The 20621-nt window shown below is 42.3% G+C and overlaps 1 protein-coding gene and 1 long non-coding RNA gene across 2 annotated transcripts in view; both read right to left on the reverse strand.

The window, feature by feature from the left end:
- The window catches only part of LOC126337014 (atrophin-1-like), a 272907-nt gene extending 257324 nt beyond the window's left edge, over positions 1–15583 (reverse strand). Inside the window, exons 1-3 of the mRNA XM_050001316.1 lie at positions 15470–15583; positions 14905–15369; positions 10448–10793 (exon numbers count right to left, since the gene is read on the reverse strand). Coding sequence (XP_049857273.1) covers positions 10448–10793; positions 14905–15369; positions 15470–15583 — 925 coding nt within the window. The remainder of the gene's footprint in view (positions 1–10447; positions 10794–14904; positions 15370–15469) is intronic.
- A 2859-nt stretch (positions 15584–18442) lies between these two features.
- The window catches only part of LOC126285111 (uncharacterized), a 650989-nt gene continuing 648810 nt past the window's right edge, over positions 18443–20621 (reverse strand). Inside the window, exon 4 of the long non-coding RNA XR_007551601.1 lies at positions 18443–18556. This is a non-coding gene — a long non-coding RNA (uncharacterized LOC126285111). The remainder of the gene's footprint in view (positions 18557–20621) is intronic.

A 20621-nucleotide genomic window follows, 5' to 3' on the forward strand; every position in this document is an offset into this window, starting at 1 on the left:
GCGTGCCAGAGATAAGTCCGTGCAGTCGCACGCCCTCTGTGTCCTCGGTGGCTCATATGGATAGAGCGTCTGCCATGTAAGCAGAGATCTCGGGTTCGAGTCCCGGTCGGGACACACATTTTCAGCTGACCCCGTTGACTTATATCAACGCATGTATGCAGCTATGGGTATTCATTTCGTTGTAATTTCATTGTAACGAGCTGCATGGTTACCGACGGTATCTGTTCTTTCGGACATCTGTTCTTTCGGACATCTGTTCTTTCGGACATGTCCGAAAGAACAGATACCCATCTTCATATACATTAATTTCAGTCTGAGACAAATTTTCTGTCGCTTTGGGAAAGTATACTGATAGCCTCTGCATTGAAGTATGACCATTGTGTCTGCACATGTCTGCTGGTCATATCATTGAGCTAGTAGATTATTCCACTAGCACATCCTTCTAACATCACCTTGTAAGTCGAATAGGGAAAAGCTTTTGTCCACAAACCACCACGGTTTTAGAAAGCATCACTCGTGCGAAACTCAGTTTGCCCTTTCTTCACGTGATATCCTGCGAACTATGATCGAAGGGCAACAAGTGGATTCCATATTCTGAGGTTTCCGTAAAGAATTTGACACGGTGCCACACTGCTGACTGTTAATGAAGCTACAATCATATTGATTAGGTTTCCAGGTATGTGAATAGCTGGAAGACTTCTTAGTTAATAGAACCGCAACGAAGTGCCCAGGTTGTAGTTAGATGCTGATCCCCATCATTCACGGACAAAAATCTGATTTTCTGAAACTACTGCAGATACTGACTTACGTGCTGGTGGGGGCAGTGGAGAGGTTAACCTGCAGAGAAAGCGGCGCTTGAATTGGCGCTGACAAAGCGCATCCTACGCGGCGCATTGACTGCATTAATCCAAGGAGGTATTAGTTTGTGCCAGGCCCAATCCCTGATGCTTGGCGCGACATTTGTTGATAGTTCGCCAATACTAGTCCTGATCTCTTTGTAGATAATTACAAGAAAGTTATATTTATTCATGCCTTATATCTCGATAACGACTTTCCTGCTGTACACTACAACTGCACTCCTCAAAGTGTATTAATATTTTTTAGGCACTGTAATCTTGAAGAAAAATTTTTGAATTATGCTCCTAAATAGTTAGCTAAAATCGAATTATTTGGCTTGCAACGGTATAGTTTGACTGAATTCTGTGAACATTTTCCCTTACCATTAACCCCAGTAATAACTGTAATTTGGTTTTAGTGCGATTTGTAGTAAGAATTTATTATAATAGAAGATAACTTATTTACTGTGGTCTGTATTTCAAATGAAAAATTTTTTTCTCTTACGTTACGACTATTACCTCCTTTAAGTCTTGCTGACTGTACATCATTACCTTTTCCTATAATTTTAATTTTCTCATACGTTTTGCGATATTTTTCATTATGTTACTAGCTGGTAAGTTTTAGAAAAGTACTTCAGATGCTTCTAGTTCGCAGGCCCTATTCTTATTTATAAAACCATTCATCATCATTGTTCGTTCCTGGTCGATGCAGGTACAAATTAAATCACTCGTATTGGCACACGGTATAAATCAAGTTTGACAGACTGGTCTCAATTTGACTGTAATGAAGAAACAAGGACATCAGAGTGTACTTCATATTTGCTGCGTATCTAAATTTGTAAATGATGAGGGTAAAAGAGGCTAACTGCAATTATTTCTGCTCGTGGTGTCGTACTGTGCGTAAGAAGAAAATGGAACATGAGCTTCCGTGTTTTCTCAAGCTCATTCTTCACAAAAGAAGGAAAACATACATAACGGATATCAAGCAATTAGATTATCGGGAAAATGAGATGAGCGAATTAAATGTCTGTGGAAGATTAGTGCAAAGAAGTAAATACCAACATCTTTGCAATGGAGAACAACTGAAAGGATTATACGTTACTGAAGTGGCAGTGTTATTCCGCATTACGATGCGGTCTTCCTTCGGACATGCATGCAGTTCCGAAGGAACAGGCACTGCGGCGACTGCAGCCCTTATAAAACACATGAAATATATTCGGTCTTGTCAACGTCCATGCGATTATGGTTGCCCTTATGTAAGTACGATCATTAAGTCGTGGACCCGTCGCCGAACCGGATTAACAGGAAGCCTGATTGATGACTTATCCCCTCCCTCCCGAGTGGCACTCGTTGCAGTAGCACATATTTCTGCCTCCCTGTCACATGCAAGAACCTTCCTTCAGGTATGTCCATACCGACTTGCCTTGTACCAAGAAAGCTATGGCGCTTGTTATTTATGACCTAATGATGAGAGATATTAATCTGAATGTTGTGGAAAGCTGGTATCCTACTGTCGCATGGCCCGTGTTCAGGCGTTCAGTGCACAATGTCCTCCTCCATACGAAAGCTCGTGCGACCTCGTGTCTGATTGTTAACGGGAAATACATGACATCTGCCATTAACATGGCAGATTTGCCGTTTACCTCCATTGTCACACGCTTGGCAGGGATGACCATCGACTGATGTGTGGATATTCTGCAGAGGTGTGGCAGGTGATTCAGAAAATGCTTACCTTTATTTTACGTACGTCCCCCGCCTTCTCATTGCACCGAAGACGCGTCTATTCCCAGATGAGACTTATTTCCGACGTCCGAAGAGCAACGCGTTCAACTAGATAAAAGGCTATCGATCTGTTACTTGTTCCATGAAGGAGAGAAGAGTATTATTGATGTTTGAACATTCCTCCAAGATAGCTTTACCTTCCTCATTCACAATTCTCGATATCGTCAATAGTATGCTAACTTTTTGGGCAGTGCCTTCTTCGACCGCCCCCCCCCCCCTCCCATTTACGTTTTGGTTGTTACTGATGCTAATTGCACATCATTATTTTTCGCCTGGAGAGCGTCCTATTTGATCTTAATTGTTTTTTTATTTTGGTAATGATAAAAAAGTGGTAAGGCGATACATCGCAATAAGCGGGAAATCTGGGTTCGAGTCCCGGCCCGGCCCAAATTTTCATTGTTGTCATTCCATTATAGCTGAAGTTTGACCATATTCGCAACTGCGAATACTTTTCATTTGTATCATGAAAGGATTGGCGCTAAACGGTCCTAACCCTCAATTAAAAAAGATTAGTTTGAGCGCATTATCACTTCAGTCTACGTCGTGTTCAGAAGTGTTTCCTTATATATTGCTAGAAAGATATATCTACTACATAATTTCTTTTGCCTAAGTGCATTTTAAATATTTTCTTTGAATTTGACCAAACATATAATATGTAATAGCTCAAAATACGGTCTTGTGGGTTAGCACTTACTTCCCCCGACCCCTTCAGACTCAGTTGTCATTTGATTTCTTCATTCACCTTCCTACTGTCACTCGAGGATCATCACAACATATCGGGCGCTCTGTTCATTTCTAAAGCCAAACTGTTCTTCTAAAGCTACAATTTTTACTTGATCTCAGTATTAAATTTGACAGAATTTTCGAGGTATGTCATAAAATGCTAAGATTTCTATACGATGTCATATTGTCGCTGACACTTCTTTTTAATGTGTGAATGAAAGGACAATCATCAACTTTTTCAAACCTAGTTTGTTCGCCACACTTTTAACTCCCCTTCCCATTTCTAGAAGCAGACCTACAGACACCGTTGTTAATACAAATGTGTTTCTGAACCGTATCTGATGAGCAGCTACCTTAAACTTGTTCATAAAATGCAATCTCTTGAGTTGTCTTTTCTTTCTCTATCAGTCTTCAGTTACTTTATCCACTGCTTTATCCACTGGAATATCTTTATCCTCATATTTGGTCCATGAAAATACTTTTTCGAAATACTCTCTCCATTCATTCACACTGAAAAACTATCTATTTACATTTCTGCATGGTGAGGTGACGTGTGTACATGGCTCATGAAATCAGGATTACCAACATTACATCTACAAAATGGTTCAAATGGCTCTAAGCACTATGAGACTTAACTTCTGAGGTCATCAGTCCCCTAAACTAAGAACTACCGAAACCTAACTAACCTAAGGACATCACACACATGTATGTCCGAGGCAGCATTCGAACCTGTGACCGTAGCAGCAGCGCGGTTCCGGACTGAAGCGCCTAGAACCGCTCGGTCACAGCGGTTGGCTTACGTCTACAATTCCCAGAGACTTAATACGGTGAAATTACATAGTTGCCTATTCCGTTTCGAGAAGTACAGAACTGTCACGATGATGCATTCAGAAACTATGGAAAATACGGACTGCAGTTACTGGGAAAAGTTTTCAAGTGTGGGTTATGAGATTAACCACTTGTACCGCGCGATCTCTTTGCTTCAAGTAAGGTAGACTATAACGGCGTCAGTGATGATGGAAAAGAACGGGGGAGAGGATAGATTGTGAAATAGACCAAAGGACTACTTCAAACCTTCACTGTAAACTGCTTTAAAAACTAGACAACGAAACATGAATGGGAAATATGCATCTCGGGCATTCCTATGATCGACTACGCAAGCGCCAAGGTCTTCATTCGTTGGACTTCACTCTTGTTCTCCGCTGTAACGTTTTGTCACCTATCATATCTGTGCCTGTCAAGATGAGGGTCCAGAGTAATAATTATTTGGATTGTGGTTGAGGCAGAGATTTTTTTCCATTTTGGGTCTGGCCCGATAGACGGTCGCATAGTGCAGTCACGATTTTGGCGGTCTGACGAGTTTCAGTGAGCCCCACGCGTTAGTAATTTACAATTGGTCTCTACCCTGGAGCTGCTGGTTTGGTTTCCTCCATTCCACGCAGTGTGTGCTGCAGGGTTTAGAGACTTTCCGATGACTTCAAATATTCTTCGAGTACGATTATTTTCATAGCAGGATAGGCAACCATCGTTAATCGTGCAGTGTCGAGAGGAAATCTAGATTTGCTGATAAACATTTATGAATTTGTGTTGCCATACATCGCACGATTTGTATAACGCGCCGCACGGCGCTAAGAGTGCAATGATTTCGGGTGCTGTCGTGAGTGAAACACTGTGCCGCAATACGTTTATGGCGAGTAGAAGGAAAGTTCCAGTGTTACGGCTGGCTACTGTACAACAGCGACACGATTCATTTACGAGGGTCGTCCATTAAATAATGCATTATCATTTTTTTCTCAGAATATTTGTATTCTTAAGAGTTGGAATTTGTTGACAAAATCAGTCAACATTTTTGTTACATGTATTATTTCTTACGCAGCCTCCGTCACGTTCTAAGACTTACAGCAGCATCGTGTAAGAGCGTGTATTTTCTCTTGCTAAAATTTATCATCTTAAGGTCAAAGGCATGTTTTCGTTGCATGAGATACACTCATACCGTCTTAAAAGTGTGTCCACGTAGTAAATTCTTATCTGGCCCAACGCGTAGGCTTCAAAGGGAGCCAGCTCTAGGCTATAGGGTGCATGAGGCAATGATTTCCAGCCAAGATTGTCGATGTGTTGCCGGATTCTGAGTCTTGTTTGTGGCCGTGTATAGTCTTGTTGGACCAAGGTTTCTTTTGGGTTGTTGTCAGACCGCATACGTCAGTTATTGAGTTTAATAGTTTTCACATATGCCTCTGAATTAATGGATAGACCCTTATGGCAACAGATTACCCAGGTTTCATTCCCGTAACTATCCATGACAGAAAATCCTGCCGATTGGCCTCAAACTGCTCTAGTAAATGAGAAGTAAATGAGACAAAATGGCTTTCCTTTGAATCTTGTAGACTGTTGTGAGCATTCGTGGAAATCATCTTGAACGCACATTTGAAGATCTAATTGTATCAATCACTGCACACTTCTAATGTTAAGCGATAGGCTGTACTGCCAATTGTGGAGCTGTGATGCGCTGTTCTGCACGAAATAAAGTATCCACGCCATTCACCATATCGAAAGCAATGTGTATAACAGGACGTCCCGAAAGTGGTTCATCACGGAACTCAGTTCCTGCACTTCTTGACGATCTAACTCTCTTTTCCCATCCCCCAGCAGTACTCCTGTCAACTGCGTAATTTCAATACACTTCACATAAGAGTTTGAATATGTTTACCACTGTTACTTTTTACGTAAAGAAGAATACAGTTGCAACACGTAGCTTGTAATGAGTGCCTCGTCGAAGTTTCGCATGTGTTCAGAAGAAACATCAGATTTGACGTACCCAAAAGGATGTTTCCGTATTTATATTAAAGACTGTAAAAAATATGGGAAGCTATTTATTAAACGACCCTCAAATACATATATAATGCATGACAAAAAAAGAAGCACCTAGATGTGGAGGAAGAAACAAATTGAAACTTCATGGATTGAGAGGGTATGTGATATTATTGCAGTAACAGTAAAATCGGGTCAAATTTACAAACAACCTAGCAGTAACATCCCACTTACCAGTATCATGTTTCATTTCTTCTGGCCTGGATTTATGCACTGATTTGGTTGGGCAGTGTTATGAAGCAGTTGTATCCTCTGAGCAGTTGAGCCAAGCCGGCCAACAACTGTTGTAACAGGTCCTTGATAATCCAGATCCTGGGAATGGGACAGATTTGATGTCAGAGCTGGCCCATATGACTGCCCTGTATGAGGAATATAGGCAGTCATTTTTCCCTCGTTCTGTTTGGGAGTGGAACAGGGAGAGGAGATGCTAGTTGTGGTACGAGGTACCCTCCGCCACGCACCGTATGGTGGATTGCGGAGTATGTATGTACATGAAGATATAGATGTAGACCCTTGTGATGTCAGAGTTCCCTCAGATACTAGCATTCTTGGCATAACGTCAAACCTGATGGCTCCCCATAGCACGACGCCAATCTGCTCCTCCAAAACATTGGAAGAATGGACTTCTCCCCAGGCGCCGCCATATTTGACGGCGATGGTTATGCGGTGTAGTGCAGAACCGCAATTCGTTGATGAATACAGCATGACATCATTCATCACGTCCATGCTTCCCAGTCACGTCATCAGTCCAAATGCAACCGTGTGTGTTGAGGCGTTTGACGTCAGCGTACACATGGCTCGGTAATTTTTTGTTCGGCTGCTGCTTGTTCCGATCAGTGGTGCGAAAGAAGACTGTTGCAGTGAGTCGATTACTTGTCGTCGTATGCCAGGAGCAGACGTCAAGGGATTACGACGTGCTTGGCGTGCAATACGCCGCTCCTCCCATGTGGTGGTGAGGCGTAGTTTATCGGAACCTTGACGACGAGTATGCCTGACTTCACATACCCATGCAAAACTGCATGTGGTCGCTTTCACACCCAAATTCTCCACAAATCTAGATCTTGCAGGACTGACCAGCTGGTGAAACGCAGACGCATAGTGGACAACATTGTCCCAGAAGCAAATGAAAATAGTTCCAATCCTCCAGTTGGAACAAGGTTTTCGTGAGTTTTTCTCTAACCATCAGGCGAACGCTGGAATAGATAATTCCATCCCAAAAATTCCCATTTGTGGTTTCCTCTGTTCCACTCCCACCCTCTTGGGATACTTTGACTCTTCAGTCTCCAGACTGGTTTGATGCGGCCTGCCTCGAATTCCACTCCTGTGCCAACCTCTTCATCTCGGAGTAGCACTTCCATCCTGCGTCTTCAATTACTTGCTGGATGTATCCCAATCTTTGTCTTCCGCTACAGTTTTTACACTCTACAATTTTTATCTTCTGCAGCTCCCTGTTGTACCATAGAAATTATTCCCTAATGTCTTAACTAATGTCCTACCAACGTGTCGCTTCTTCTTGTCAGTGTTTTTTATATTTTCCTTTCTCCGCCGATTTTGCCGAGAACCTTCTCATTCTTTACCTTATCAGTTCACCCAATTTTCAACATTCTTCAGAAGCACCATATCTCAAATGCTTCAATCCTCTTCTCTTCCGGTTGTCCAACAGTCCATGTTTCACTGCCATACAGTGCTGTGTTCCAAACGTACATTCTCCGAAATTTCTTCCTCAAGTTAAGACCCATCTTTGATACCAGTTGACCTCTTTTAGCCAGGAATGCTCTTTTTGCTAGTGCTGTTCTGCTTTTTATGTCATCCTTTCTCCGTCTGTCGTGAATACTTTTGCTGCTTAGGTAGCAGAATACCTTAAGTTCATCTACTTCGTGATCACCAGTCCTCATGTTTAGTCTCTCGCAATTCTCATGTCTGCTACTTATTACTCTGTCTTTCTTCCATTTACACTCAGTCCATATTTTGTACTCATTAGATTGTTCATCCAGCACATCCTGCAATTCTTCTTCACTTTCACTGACGATAGAAATCTTATCGGCCAATCTTATATTGATAGCCTTTCACCTTTAGTTCTAATTCCAATCTTGAACCTTACTTTTATTTCTGTCATTGCTTTTTCAATGTAAAGATTGAACATCAGGGGCGAAAGACTATATCCCTGTCTGACGCCCTTCTTAATCTGAGCACTTTGTTGTTGGTCTCCCATTCTTAGTGTGCTTACTTGGTTCTTCTAGATATTGTGTATTAACCGTTTCTCCTAGTAGCTTACTCCTATTTTTCTTAGAATGTTGGGTGTCTTGTCTAACGCTTTTTCCAGGTCAACAAATCGATGAATACGTCTTGATTTTTAGTCTTGCTTCCATTATCAACCAAAATGTGGGAATTGCCTCTCTGGTGCCTTTACCTTTTCTAAAGCCAAACTGATCGTTATCTAACACATTCTTAGTTCTCTTATCCATTTTTCTGTGAGTTATTCTTTTTAGAAAGTATGATGCGTGTGCTTTTAAATTGCTTGTGCGGGAATTTACGCACTTGTCGGATCTGGATATTTTAGGAATTGTGTAGATGAAGCTTTACCGAAAGTCAGATGGTATATAGCGAGACCCATACATTCTACACACCAACCTTTTCAAAGAAACCATCCTGCCACTAGCCTGGGGGGATTAGGGGAATCACGGAAAACTACACCTGGTTGACCGGACGCGGGTCTGAAGCGTCATCGTTTAAATTCTGATTCTAATATTGGATCTCCTATCTCTTCTGTAACGTCTCTAGTTTCTTCTTCTATCACGTGACCAGACAATACCTCGCCCTCACAGAGGCCTTCGGGGTATTGCTTTCATCTATCCACTCTCTTCTCTGTATTTAGCAGTGAAATTCGCATTGCTTTTAGTTTCACAGTTTTCATGCAGCCATTTCACCTTAGCTTCTCTGCACTTCCTATTTATTTCATTCCTAAGTGACTTGTGTCCCTATATTCCTTTGAAGATTTTTGCACTTTCTTCATTCATCTATCAACTGAAGTATTTCTTCTGTTGCCCATGGTTTCTTTGCAATTTGCGTTCTTTGTACCGACGATTTTCTTTTGAGCTTCTGTGATTGTCCTTTTTAGAGATGTCCGTTTCTCTTCGACCAAACTGCCTACTGAGCTATTCCTTATCATAGTGTCCATAGCCTCAGAGAACTTCAAGAACAAGTACCTCTTCATTCCTCAGTACTTGCGAATCCCGCTTGTTTGAGCATTGGTTCTTCCTGACTAGTCTCTTAAACTTCAGCCTACTCTTCAAAAAGCCTATATCTGCTCCTGGGAATGCCTTACAAATCAGTATCTAATTTCGAAATCTCCGCTTGACCATGATGTAAGCTAACTGAAATCTTCCAGTATCTCCCGGGCTTTTCCAGGTATACCTCCTTTTCCTGTGGTTTCTGAACAGAGTATTCGCTATAACTAGCTGATCTTTACTGCAGATCTCAATTAGTCTTGCTCCTCTCTTATTCGTAGTACGAAGCCCATTTTCTCCTGTAACTTTTTCTTCTGTTCCTTCCCCTACAACCGCATTTGAATCCCTCATGATTATTAGATTTTCATCTCCCTTTACGTACTGAATTACCCGTTAAATAACCTCATGTACTTTCTTTCTCTCTTCATCTTCGGCTTGCGACATCGGTATGTATACCTGAGCAATCGTTCTCGGTGTTAGTTTGCAGTCGATTCTGATGGGAAGAAGCCTTTCTCTGAATTGTTCACAGTAACTCACTCTCTGTCGTAACTCCCTATTTGTATCGAATCATACTCCAGTTAGGCACTTTTCTGCTGCTGTTGGTATTGCCCTGTACTCACCGGATCAGATTTGACTGACTGCCACATGTCTAGATTGAGCCTTAGCATTTCGCTTTTCAGATTTTCTATCTTCCCTACCACGTTCAAACTTCTGACATCTTTCGTCTCGTCACGTAGAATGTTATCCTTACGCTGGTTATTCAATCTTTTTGCACATTCACCTCCTCCTTGTCAGTCCCCTCCAAGAGATCTGATTGGGGGACTTGTCCGGAAGCTATCACCCATGGAGGGACCATCATGATGCTTTTTCAATTGCAGGCCACATATCCTGTGGATACACATTATATGTCCCTGTTTGTTTGAAAAGGACGATGTCCTGGAACAGCCATCGTGTTCTCAGGTGTTCGGAATGAAAGGTGCAAAAACAAACAAAAAGAAAATAATGACCTACCTGTCCTGGCGGGCGGCGACGGCAGCGGCTTAGCTGGCTCCACGCTGACCACGACGTCTTGGCCGGCGCCCGCGGGCTGCAGCACAGTGTACTGCTTGGCGTCATGGCATGCGGCGGCCGTGCCGTTAACAGCCCCGGTGGCAGCGCCGCCCTTGAGCACGGTGTAATGGTGCGCTGCCTTGCTGGGCAGGCCACCGCCGGAGCCGGGCGCTTGCGAAACCGCCTTCAGGAGATCAGCGGCCCCCGGCTTGCCCGGCTTGGACTCGGGGCCCGCGCTCGCACCGGGGTAACCCACGAATGTGGCAGCTGCGGGGAACGGGCCCAGGGGGTCCAACGGTGGAGGCACCTGCCCAACATATTTGCCAATGTGCTGTTCTTTTATTCATCAAGCAGCTGGTGACAGGATAAATAGACTATATTGGGCCTTCGGGAATAATTTACGTAATACTAGAACGAGATAAAGGGACCAAAAACTATAGAGAAAGGCAAGGACTGAATTATATCCAACAAATAATAGAGTACTTTGGATGTAAGTGGTACACTGAGATGAAGCACCTCGCATGGAAAAAAGGCCTTGGCCCGCTGCGTCGAATCAGTCGTAAAAGTGTAGACTAGAAAGAGGAAAAAGGGATGTAGGCGTACTCTCCACCCCTTATTGCCGATGCTCTCGGCTGTTAATCACAAAATTAGGTTTCCGTGATGATATAACACAAATAGAGGTAACGCTTGGTTACAAACCCGTATGTATATAAGTTATTCAAAACAGATATCATACCTCACAATATTTCATCTTTCCAGGTGTTCCTGCCAGTTTGTTCTCTCTTGAAGTTTATAAGTCAATTGACACGTTAGCCGTGTCCTTGTCACTATGCGTCACATGGTATGAGAACATTTTATATTGGTGATTTTTTGCTGTTCAAGTAATTCGTTTTCTTTTCTGCGTGTAATGACCATTCTAATAAAATCAATATACTTATGGAATTTTCACGATTTTTTGAATTTTTAAAAATATTATTGAGTATTGTTTTCCATTATCATACTTTTATATGCTTGTGTTTTGAAGCGTTCCATTAAAAGTCAATGGAAAGGTTCCATAAATAGTGCTTTCAGCAAACAATGAGAGGGCGTTAAGAGAATTGTCAGAAGAAGAAGTAAACGAGGGATAGATCTTGTAAACTACACGTGCTCATTGTACAGCACTCCAAAACTTAGGTGCAGATGGACAATGGCTCTTTTTTATAGAGATTTTAATAGTGTGTGGAGAAATTCAAATACATTTTTAAAAATTCAGCTGTAATTATATTGATGTAGAAGACGAACATTTCTGAAACGTCTTGACCTTGAAAATGGACGCAACCAGCGTCTATCACAAAAACATTTATTTTGCTGGTAACCGGTTTTGGTCAGTTTTTGACCACTGTGGTATGACTGTCTGAGGATGGTCATAAACTGGCCAAAACCGGTTACCACGATAATAAATGTTTTTGCGGTCGAGACTGTTTTTGTCAATTTTAAAGTACTTTTTGTCAAACCTCTGTTCTCCAAGAGAGACGTTCTCAAAAATTGTGTCTTGCCCTTGCTCTAATGGAAGACGAGTTCTACTTCAAACACTTTCCGAGGATAGTAACGTCTCCTAACCAGGTAGAGAGTAGGCCCGGGAACCAGAAAACTTGGTTTATATTTTGATGGTCACAAATTCCTGAATGAAAAACAAAACAAAACAAAAAACAAATAGTGAACGTACAAACTACGCTGTAGAATTCTCATTTATTAATATCAGTCAAAGTAAAACAGACAATGTACCTGAACTAGCGGTTGTAGATGTAAGTCTTCGGAAGAAAGGAAGGAGGATAGCAGGTTTTGAAGTATCTTAGACAACGAGATCAGAGACGTAGGATAAGCTCCAGAGGGCAAGAATAAAGTAGAAAATCGACCGTCTCCTTTACAAAAGGACCGACACAACATCCCCGTCGAACTATGTTTGAAAACCACGTAAAATCTTAATATCGATAACTGGAGAAATTTTCAATCCCACTCGCACCGAAAGCGAGTCTAGTTCCAGAACCACTTGCGAATATCGTTTGTTATGTAAACTGACTCATTGGTTGCGCGTTTCAATGTCTTGCTGTTGATATTATTTTCTAATGTGTTCATTAACACATTATTTCTTGTCGGAATACATCTTCTTCTTTTCTTTAGTGGCATGTAGGTCCTCGACCTTTTCGGGCTGCCGTAATTCCCATTTGTTATGGTCTCGTCGTTTTTCATCCTATGATCTAATTTCAGTTATCTGCTCTTCCTTATCATATATAGATGCTTCTACCATTCTCTGCTACAGTCTAATATTTTCAATAAAAATAACGGCAACCAGCAGCTCTTTCGTAGTATGAAAGATTTATTTTTACGTACCTAGTTTCGCTTGTAATCCAATCTTCAGACAGATAAGTACAATGCAGAATAGTACTTTTGTCATGAAGAGAAAGTCTTTTATTTAAAATAGTGTAAAATACGTGGTTTAATTTATCTGAGAAAATGAATTCAGCTTCATATGTACTACAGTTCTTAATTCAGGAAGCAAACGCGTATATGTACACTGATGAATAAACGTATATCAACAAAAAATGCTATATTATAATGTTTCTCCAACAAATAATACTTTTGTTAGCAGTGAATTATTAAGTAGACATGGAACACGTTTTTTCTTCGTGACGTTGTACTCATATCCAAATTCCATGTTCCAAATACCATTTCAAGAGCTTTTAGAACTAGAATTGAGGCCTTTTCTAACGTAATGTGTAGGAGTCTTGGAATTAATGCTAGAATTCTGCAGTGTCGTCCTGAAATAACTTCCAGTTGGCTTATTCCGACGAGCCGGCAATGTTCGAGGATGTTGCGCCGTGGTTAACACGCTGGACTCTCACTCTGAAGCTTCGGGTTTCAAATCCCTGTCCTGTCATTCAAACTTCTGTGATTATCCTATGTCATTAACTTCAGTCCGGAATAGTTCCTTTGGAAAGGACAGCAGATTTCCTTTTCAGTGCCTGTGCCCTGTCTCTCTTGATCTCATCGTCGACAGAACGCTAAACCATTATCTTCATGCTTTCTTTCTACAGCTAGATGCTAGAAATGAATCAGAGGAGCTTTAAACGGGTGACGGGCGACTTTAGATTTGATATCTCTTCGGGGATATTTATGTCAAAATACTTGTTTATTTATTGGAGCAGTTCCATGGTTGACCACAGGGTGCTGAGTGTACCTCGTTCTAGATATCTTCACTGTAGAAAATCTCGATGTGGTCACAGGGAATAGATCACGGGACGCTAAATGTTAGATCCTGTATCTGGGGAATGAAATGTGTTTTTGTTTGGGTTAATATTTTGTTTACTGCATAAAATATATGAAAACACCAAGTCAGAGACAGGATGAATATCGGTGAAAGATTACTGCTTGCTCCACTCGAAGTGCGATAAAGAAAATTTCTGAGCGCTGTAAAATGTACGTCCGACTGACGACTGGCGATCAACAGTGTTGTGCTCTCAGTGTACATAAAAAATTCCTATTACGACGTATTTCTCCGAGTTAGTCAACGACAAATGATTATGTGGAACGAAAAGTCAAAGGATCTCACAATGAAAGCCATTCTTGCATTAAGACAGCAAAAATTAATTGCAGATTCAAATAAAGTTTTAGATTAATTACCGGAAAATAAGCTTACGATCGTCGTGGATAAATTACTTCAAGAATTCTGCCGAATGTTTGAACTGTTGCGAAGAAGTGTCTCCACTTTGAAAGAAAAGTTGGGCAGTGAAGGTACTGTGTCAACGTTTGAGCATTTCTGAATATGTGTTAGTGATGACAAAGAATAGTTCGGTTATAGGCTGCAGGGTATCTCATGAGGAATGGTCAATATTGAGATATATGATAGGAATGATCATTCGAAGCAGAAAAGTATAGTAAACATGGACTCTAAAATTCATTCCTTCGGTACTGTGCGCTAAGTCTCTTCTACTACAAGCTCTTTGCTTCCCATATTTTGGGAAATCGTAGAATGAATCAAAACAAGAAAAAATACCCAATAAACATGGGCTGTAAAGTGCATACCTAAGAGCTATGAGCACTTGTTCATCTTCACTACTGTGAATCACGTCTCTTCTACAGAACAAGCACTCATAGATCTTACTGTGCGCGTCTTAGAGTCCACGTTTGCTAGACTTTTCTGCTTCGGATGATTGTTCCTGTCATAGCCTGAGTGTTGACCATTGCTCCACAGGCACGCTGCTTAATTGCTTTAAAAAATTACATTTAGTAAACGGTAGTTACTAATGTAACCTGCTGCTATGTAACGTCCCATTGAACCGAATGTCAGATAAGTGGTTTTTAGACATTGATAGTCTCTTGGTTTGATTTTTAATGAAGAACATCATCAGAAACTCCAGTTACTGTAAAAGCACAAATACCTTTGTTGTGGTGGGAGTGCGAAATGCTGAAGTTGCCGCCGAGTTGCTGGGGCTGAAAGCGGACGTAACGGAGGCCGGGGACGCCGTCGGCTGATGCTGCCCATCCACCGCTTTGGGAACCGCCCGTTCCTTAACGTCGCCTTGCGCCGTTACGGTGCCGCTGGCCCCAGCTGTCGCTGACGGGTCTGACATGTCGATTTCCAGCTCGTTTGACGAATCGTCGACCAGTTCGTTGAAGTCTGGCTCGTAGCGTGGCTGCGAGAACTTTGGTCCTGTCGTGTCGCTGCCGGGCGTCGCTGTGCCCACCTTGGACTGGGCGCTCGCACACTCGTTCTCGATCTTCAGCAGGTTCTCCAAATCTCCACCCCCGCTGGAGCCAGCGCCGTTGGCTTTCACTGAAGGAGTCAGGTGTGCAGGATCCTTGACGATCTCGCCCGTGGACGGCAGCAGCACTGGCTTAACGTCCTAAGGCAAAGCAAATTTAATGTAACTGCGCACATTCCGTGTTTCGACACTGAGATTTATTATAAGTGGGGATGTAATAATGGCAAGAAACAGAACATACCACAAGGTATACATAACAGCAAGCCCACAGTTTTCGCATGACAATTATATTAACCACATCAGTATTTTGAAACTTCATGCAGTCGTCAACATAAGCATTCATCAGTAAACACATTGTTGGGCAAAACTTAAGGATGGAAGCTACTTTCGCATGTTGTTCACTGTCGAGGAACACAGGTCGATGAAACTTGAACCATACATAGAAAGAATAGCTACGGTGTTGTACAGAAGGCATCTGAACGAAATACACAGTGAGATCAATTGCAATGTAATTTTTATTCAAAGACGATAATTACATTGAAGTCACCACAATTTTGATGGTCCCCAGGACAATGTAAAAAACGGGACAAGGTTCTGATTATGGTGTGTGATTACCACAGACGACAATGTATGCCCTGCAACGTGTTCTCATGCTGGGCACAACTTTGATAAGAAATTTTTGTGGCAGAGCATTCCATTCCTCCACCAGCGTGGTTGACAGCTGGAGGATGGTCTTTAGTGCATACGGACGTGTTGCTGTAGATCTCCCCAGGGTACCACCATAAATCGCGGTGATTTCAGTGTAATTATTGTCTTTGATAAGAGAGTCATTTCTGTTTGCTTTATCGCGTGTTTCTTTCAGTTACCTCCTATAGGGAGTGCTGCCGTAATTGTACCACTTTTGAGATTTTACATATTATAGCTTAAATAGAAGTTACAAAACTATTTAAACAATGCTGTCCTCATCTACAGGATGTTGTTCTTGGTATCTGGTTTAAAGAATGGAAATTCTGAGAAAAATAAACACACTACAGTTAACGAAATATTCTCCATCCGGGTAGCAGCGTCGAAAATTCGCGACGTTTCAGTGTCATTTTCATCATCTTCTTCGCCAGAAGATGATGAGAATGACACTGTCGCGGATTTTTGACCCAGCTACCCGGATGGAAGCCCGAGAAGATTTCATCAGCAGTATACACCAGGAAAACCTACATTCACACACAACAGTTAATTTTGCACACATTGCAAATAGTACAAATTAGGAATCCGGATTCCTAATAAGGACGAATGGATGAGAAAATTTTACCTCCCTTATAAACTATATCCCTAGGCATAAATGTATATACTAGTGCGGCTATAAGGAGCTGTTCCATATTTTAGTTATTACATCCTGTTTGCGGGCCTTTAGTATAACTTTTCCCTCCTTCGCCCATCCCTGTACCCTTAGCATGAGTCTACATTTTGCATTTCATGCATCTGATCATTTCTTGAATTCGCTCTTCCTCGCAAAATTCGGTGTACCATTCCTCTGTTTTACGAATGAGTTTCTGTGGTAGCTTCCCCGTTGAGTTTCATCTTCTTGGTTTGGTTAGCTTTTACTTGCGTGGGCTACTCGTGAGTTCACAGGATCTTGTCTAGGCCTTGAAGTTTTGTTTGGAGCTTTCATTATTTCTCTCGGATTCGAAGATATTTCTTGCATGAATGCCCTCTCCCCATTTTACCTGCCAAGACTTCTTCCCCATCCAAATTACGGGGCAATCCGTTCCGTTCAGCAATGTCAAACGCAAGTTTTTCTTACGTCACACATGCTTAAACCGAACACCATTTCTTCAGGTGTAAGAATATGCTCCTCCAATTCGTTTTCAACTTCGTTGAAAAACACTTTACTGCAGCCAAATTTATTTATTTCCTCGTTTGCGTTTTTTTATTTTCTTTTGTTGGGTTAGCCACACTTTACATCCACGCTTATTAATTTAATCTATGGTTCTCAGACAAGCTGTCACCAGATTTCAACTTAGAACGCCTGATGCACTTCAAAAGATCGCCCGCATCTCGTGTTCGTGCGGTAGCGTTCTCGCTTCCCACGCCCGGGTTCCCGGGTTCGATTCCCGGCGGGGTCAGGGATTTTCTCTGCCTCGTGATGGCTGGGCGTTGTGTGATGTCCTTAGGTTAGTTAGGCTTAAGAAGTTCTAAGTTCTAGGGGACTGATGACCATAGCTGTTAAGTCCCATAGTGCTCAGCGCCATTTGAACCATTTTTTTTTTTTTTTGGAAAAGATCGCAAATGTATCAGCTGTTGCGTTACGATTTAATTATTTACGAGTAAGCAAGTAACTCTAACCATAAACTACCTTTGATACGGCTTTGAAGTACACAAAGAGTTGATAAATGAGAAACGAATATTGACAAGCGCAGGAACGACTTTACTTCCTGGTGCCCCTAACAATAATTATAGGATGTAATATTAGTTTTATATCCATAAAGTGTTGCCGTTTAGCTGATATAAACTTAATCGATACCGCGGATACGGGAAAGGAATGAAACAGACACTTTCATTCTCTTAACATCAGCGTGACGAGGCACATTTTTAAAGTAGGTGGACCTCTTCAGTCGGTCTGTGCGCTCAGTACATTTGTCTGCAGGTGATGAAAAAACCTCGAGCGGGTGTTTTTTAATACTTACATGTACGTCAGAGTTATCAAGTAATTACAGTGTGTACAAAATTGGGACACAGTTTTGCTTGTAGAGACTGTAGTCGACAGAAGAACAGTACCTGCTGCTGCGGTGAGTGCTGGGCAGCGATGTGCGGCTTGATGTCCTCGATATGTTCCGGAGACGCCAGCTGGCGCTGCTCGACCTTCTTCTCCTCGAACAGGTTCTCGAAGGCAGGCGGCGGGTCTGCGGGAGGCCCGTAGAACGAGGCCCGCGGGCCGGGCCACGAGCCGGACAGCGACTTGAGCGCCGCCTCCGTCTCGCGCACCAGCGCCTCGCCCTCCGCCTCGTGCTCGCCGCCGCCGCCGCCGCCGCCGCCGCCCCCGGCCGCCGCACCTCCGGCGCAGCCCCCGGGCGCCGCCTTGCGCTTCTTGGCGCCGCTGCCGCCGGCCGCCGGCCCGGAGCCCGCGCCCGCCGCCTCGGCGCCCGCCGGCTCGCGGCGGCGTCGCTTGCCGCCCCCAGCGCCAGCGCCGGCGCCGGCGCCGCCCTCCTGGCCCTCTTCACCGCCGCTCATCCTGCCGCCCCCCTCAGCGCGAAGTCTCTCTTACGTCTGCTGTTGCTGTTCTTGCGCTACGATCACTCGATGCTGCCGCACCAGACGTGGAGGCGACCTGAAACTGATAATAAAATAGTCGCAGTGGATCAATTTTTTTTCAAATGCCTAAACAAAATTAATAAGTGTGGAAGTGCTGGTGAAACCTTAAAGGGGATAGGACGTCAAACGGGCCGACTTGGAGCAGGAGAGGCACCACAGGACATTTTATTTTCTACTGTCTATACTTTTACAAGCAAATTCATAAAACTTTGTCAGCATCACCAGGAAGGATTCATGATTCACACTCATAGCAGGGGAAGTGCAAAAACATAACAAAATAAATTTTGTTAGATAACAAATTTCATCAGTTTTTCACTTACTGTTGGCTCTATTTGTTGCTATAGGTACAATTTTCTTCACAAGTAACAGAGATTCTTTGATGACTTTTGTACAGCATACAAACCATACTTAAGGTGTATGAAACTCTAGAATTTTCCAAATTATTAAAAACTATGATAAAAATTGAGATAATTAACTACAAAATTTGATTTTTTTCTAGACGTAACAGCTCATTCATTTTTTCATGAATTAAATAGATTCTAGAGTCTGAGACACCTGTAAGTATGGTTTGTATGCTGTGTAACATTCATCGAACAGTCTCTCTTACTTATGAAGAAAAGTGTACCTATAGCAACAAATGCAGCGAATAGTAAGTTAAAAAATGATGAAATATCACATGTAAAAAAATTATTTTGTTATGTTTTTGAACTTCCGCTGCTAAGAGTATTAATCCTGAGTCCATCCTGTTCATGCTGACTAAGTTTTATGAATTTACTTGTAAAATTATAGACAGTGGAAATTAAAATGTCCTGTGGTGCCTCTCCTGCTCCAAGTCGGCCCGTTTGACGTCCTACCCCCCTTAAATTGGTGCAGCAGGCCCTACTATCAAAACCTGCTGTTTGTGATCTACAGCCGTACTATATTGAGCTGATCTGATAAGACTGTACTTTTTTCTTCCACTTTCAGTCGTTACACTTACTCAACTAATTTCGTGATGGGAAAACAGACTGAGTCATGTACGAACTGCTAACAGATGTTTTGACTTGCTTCTCTCGTCCTAACTAGACTATAAGACAAAAAAGAAAAAAAAAAGAAAGATGCAACACGAATAAGTTATGCAAACTGATCACAAATTAATATTCGTACTGGAGAACCCCTCAGAGTGGTAGAAAGTTTCACTTATTTAGGGAGTGAAATATCTAGGGATGGAAGAATAACTAACCAAATTAATAGGAGGTTACAGAAAGGAGACAATTTCTACCAGACAATAAAACACCTGATTTGGAATAAGGAAGTTTCAGAAAAAGCAAAACTCCTTATCTATACGAATTATTACTTCCCTATTGTCACCTATGATGGAGAAACATGGACAATGAAAGAAAGGGACTGGAGCAGACTGCAAGCAGGGGAAATGAAATTTCTCAGAGCAGTTAAGGGAAAAACAAGAATGGACAGAGTAAGGAATGTAGAGATTAGAACGGACCATAAACAAGAAAGTATGAGAGAAGAAATTGAAAAAAAAAAAGATTAAGATGGTATGGGCATGTTAAGAGGATGCCTGGGCAGAGACTACCCAAAATTATGGAAGGACTAATGATGAATTGGAAAAGACATAGGGGGCGACCAAGAACACGGTGGAAAATGGGAGTGAGAATATCTGTAGAAAGGAGAGAGGTGTGACCTGGCAGCAAGTGGAGGAAGAAAAGTGGTGGGAGAACCGAGCCAAATGGAGAAGACTCGTCATCACCCAGACCCAGCAGTAGCTGGAGCAGGATTTGGATATAAATAGACAAGTATCGTCAAAATATGCAGAACTGAAAACTTCGGAGTCTGATGGTTGAATGTGTGGCTTCGCAGCGCAGTTTCACCGCGCAACTGGCAAGGATAGTAAATAGGGGCCATGTCGCTACCACAGCATAAAGTCTTGGCGAATTTCATTCCGTGTACTCAGTTTGACAGTCTTTGCTTCGCAGACAATCGCGTGAACAATATATGCACAGAAAGGACGTGTAGTCGGCCTCAAAGAAGTCAGTTGGAATAATCTGTAAATCGCTTGACATTTGAAGAGGAGCTATACCACTGTTCGC

This window comes from Schistocerca gregaria, chromosome 1, assembly GCF_023897955.1.
Source record: "Schistocerca gregaria isolate iqSchGreg1 chromosome 1, iqSchGreg1.2, whole genome shotgun sequence".
NCBI classification, from domain to species: domain Eukaryota; kingdom Metazoa; phylum Arthropoda; class Insecta; order Orthoptera; family Acrididae; genus Schistocerca; species Schistocerca gregaria.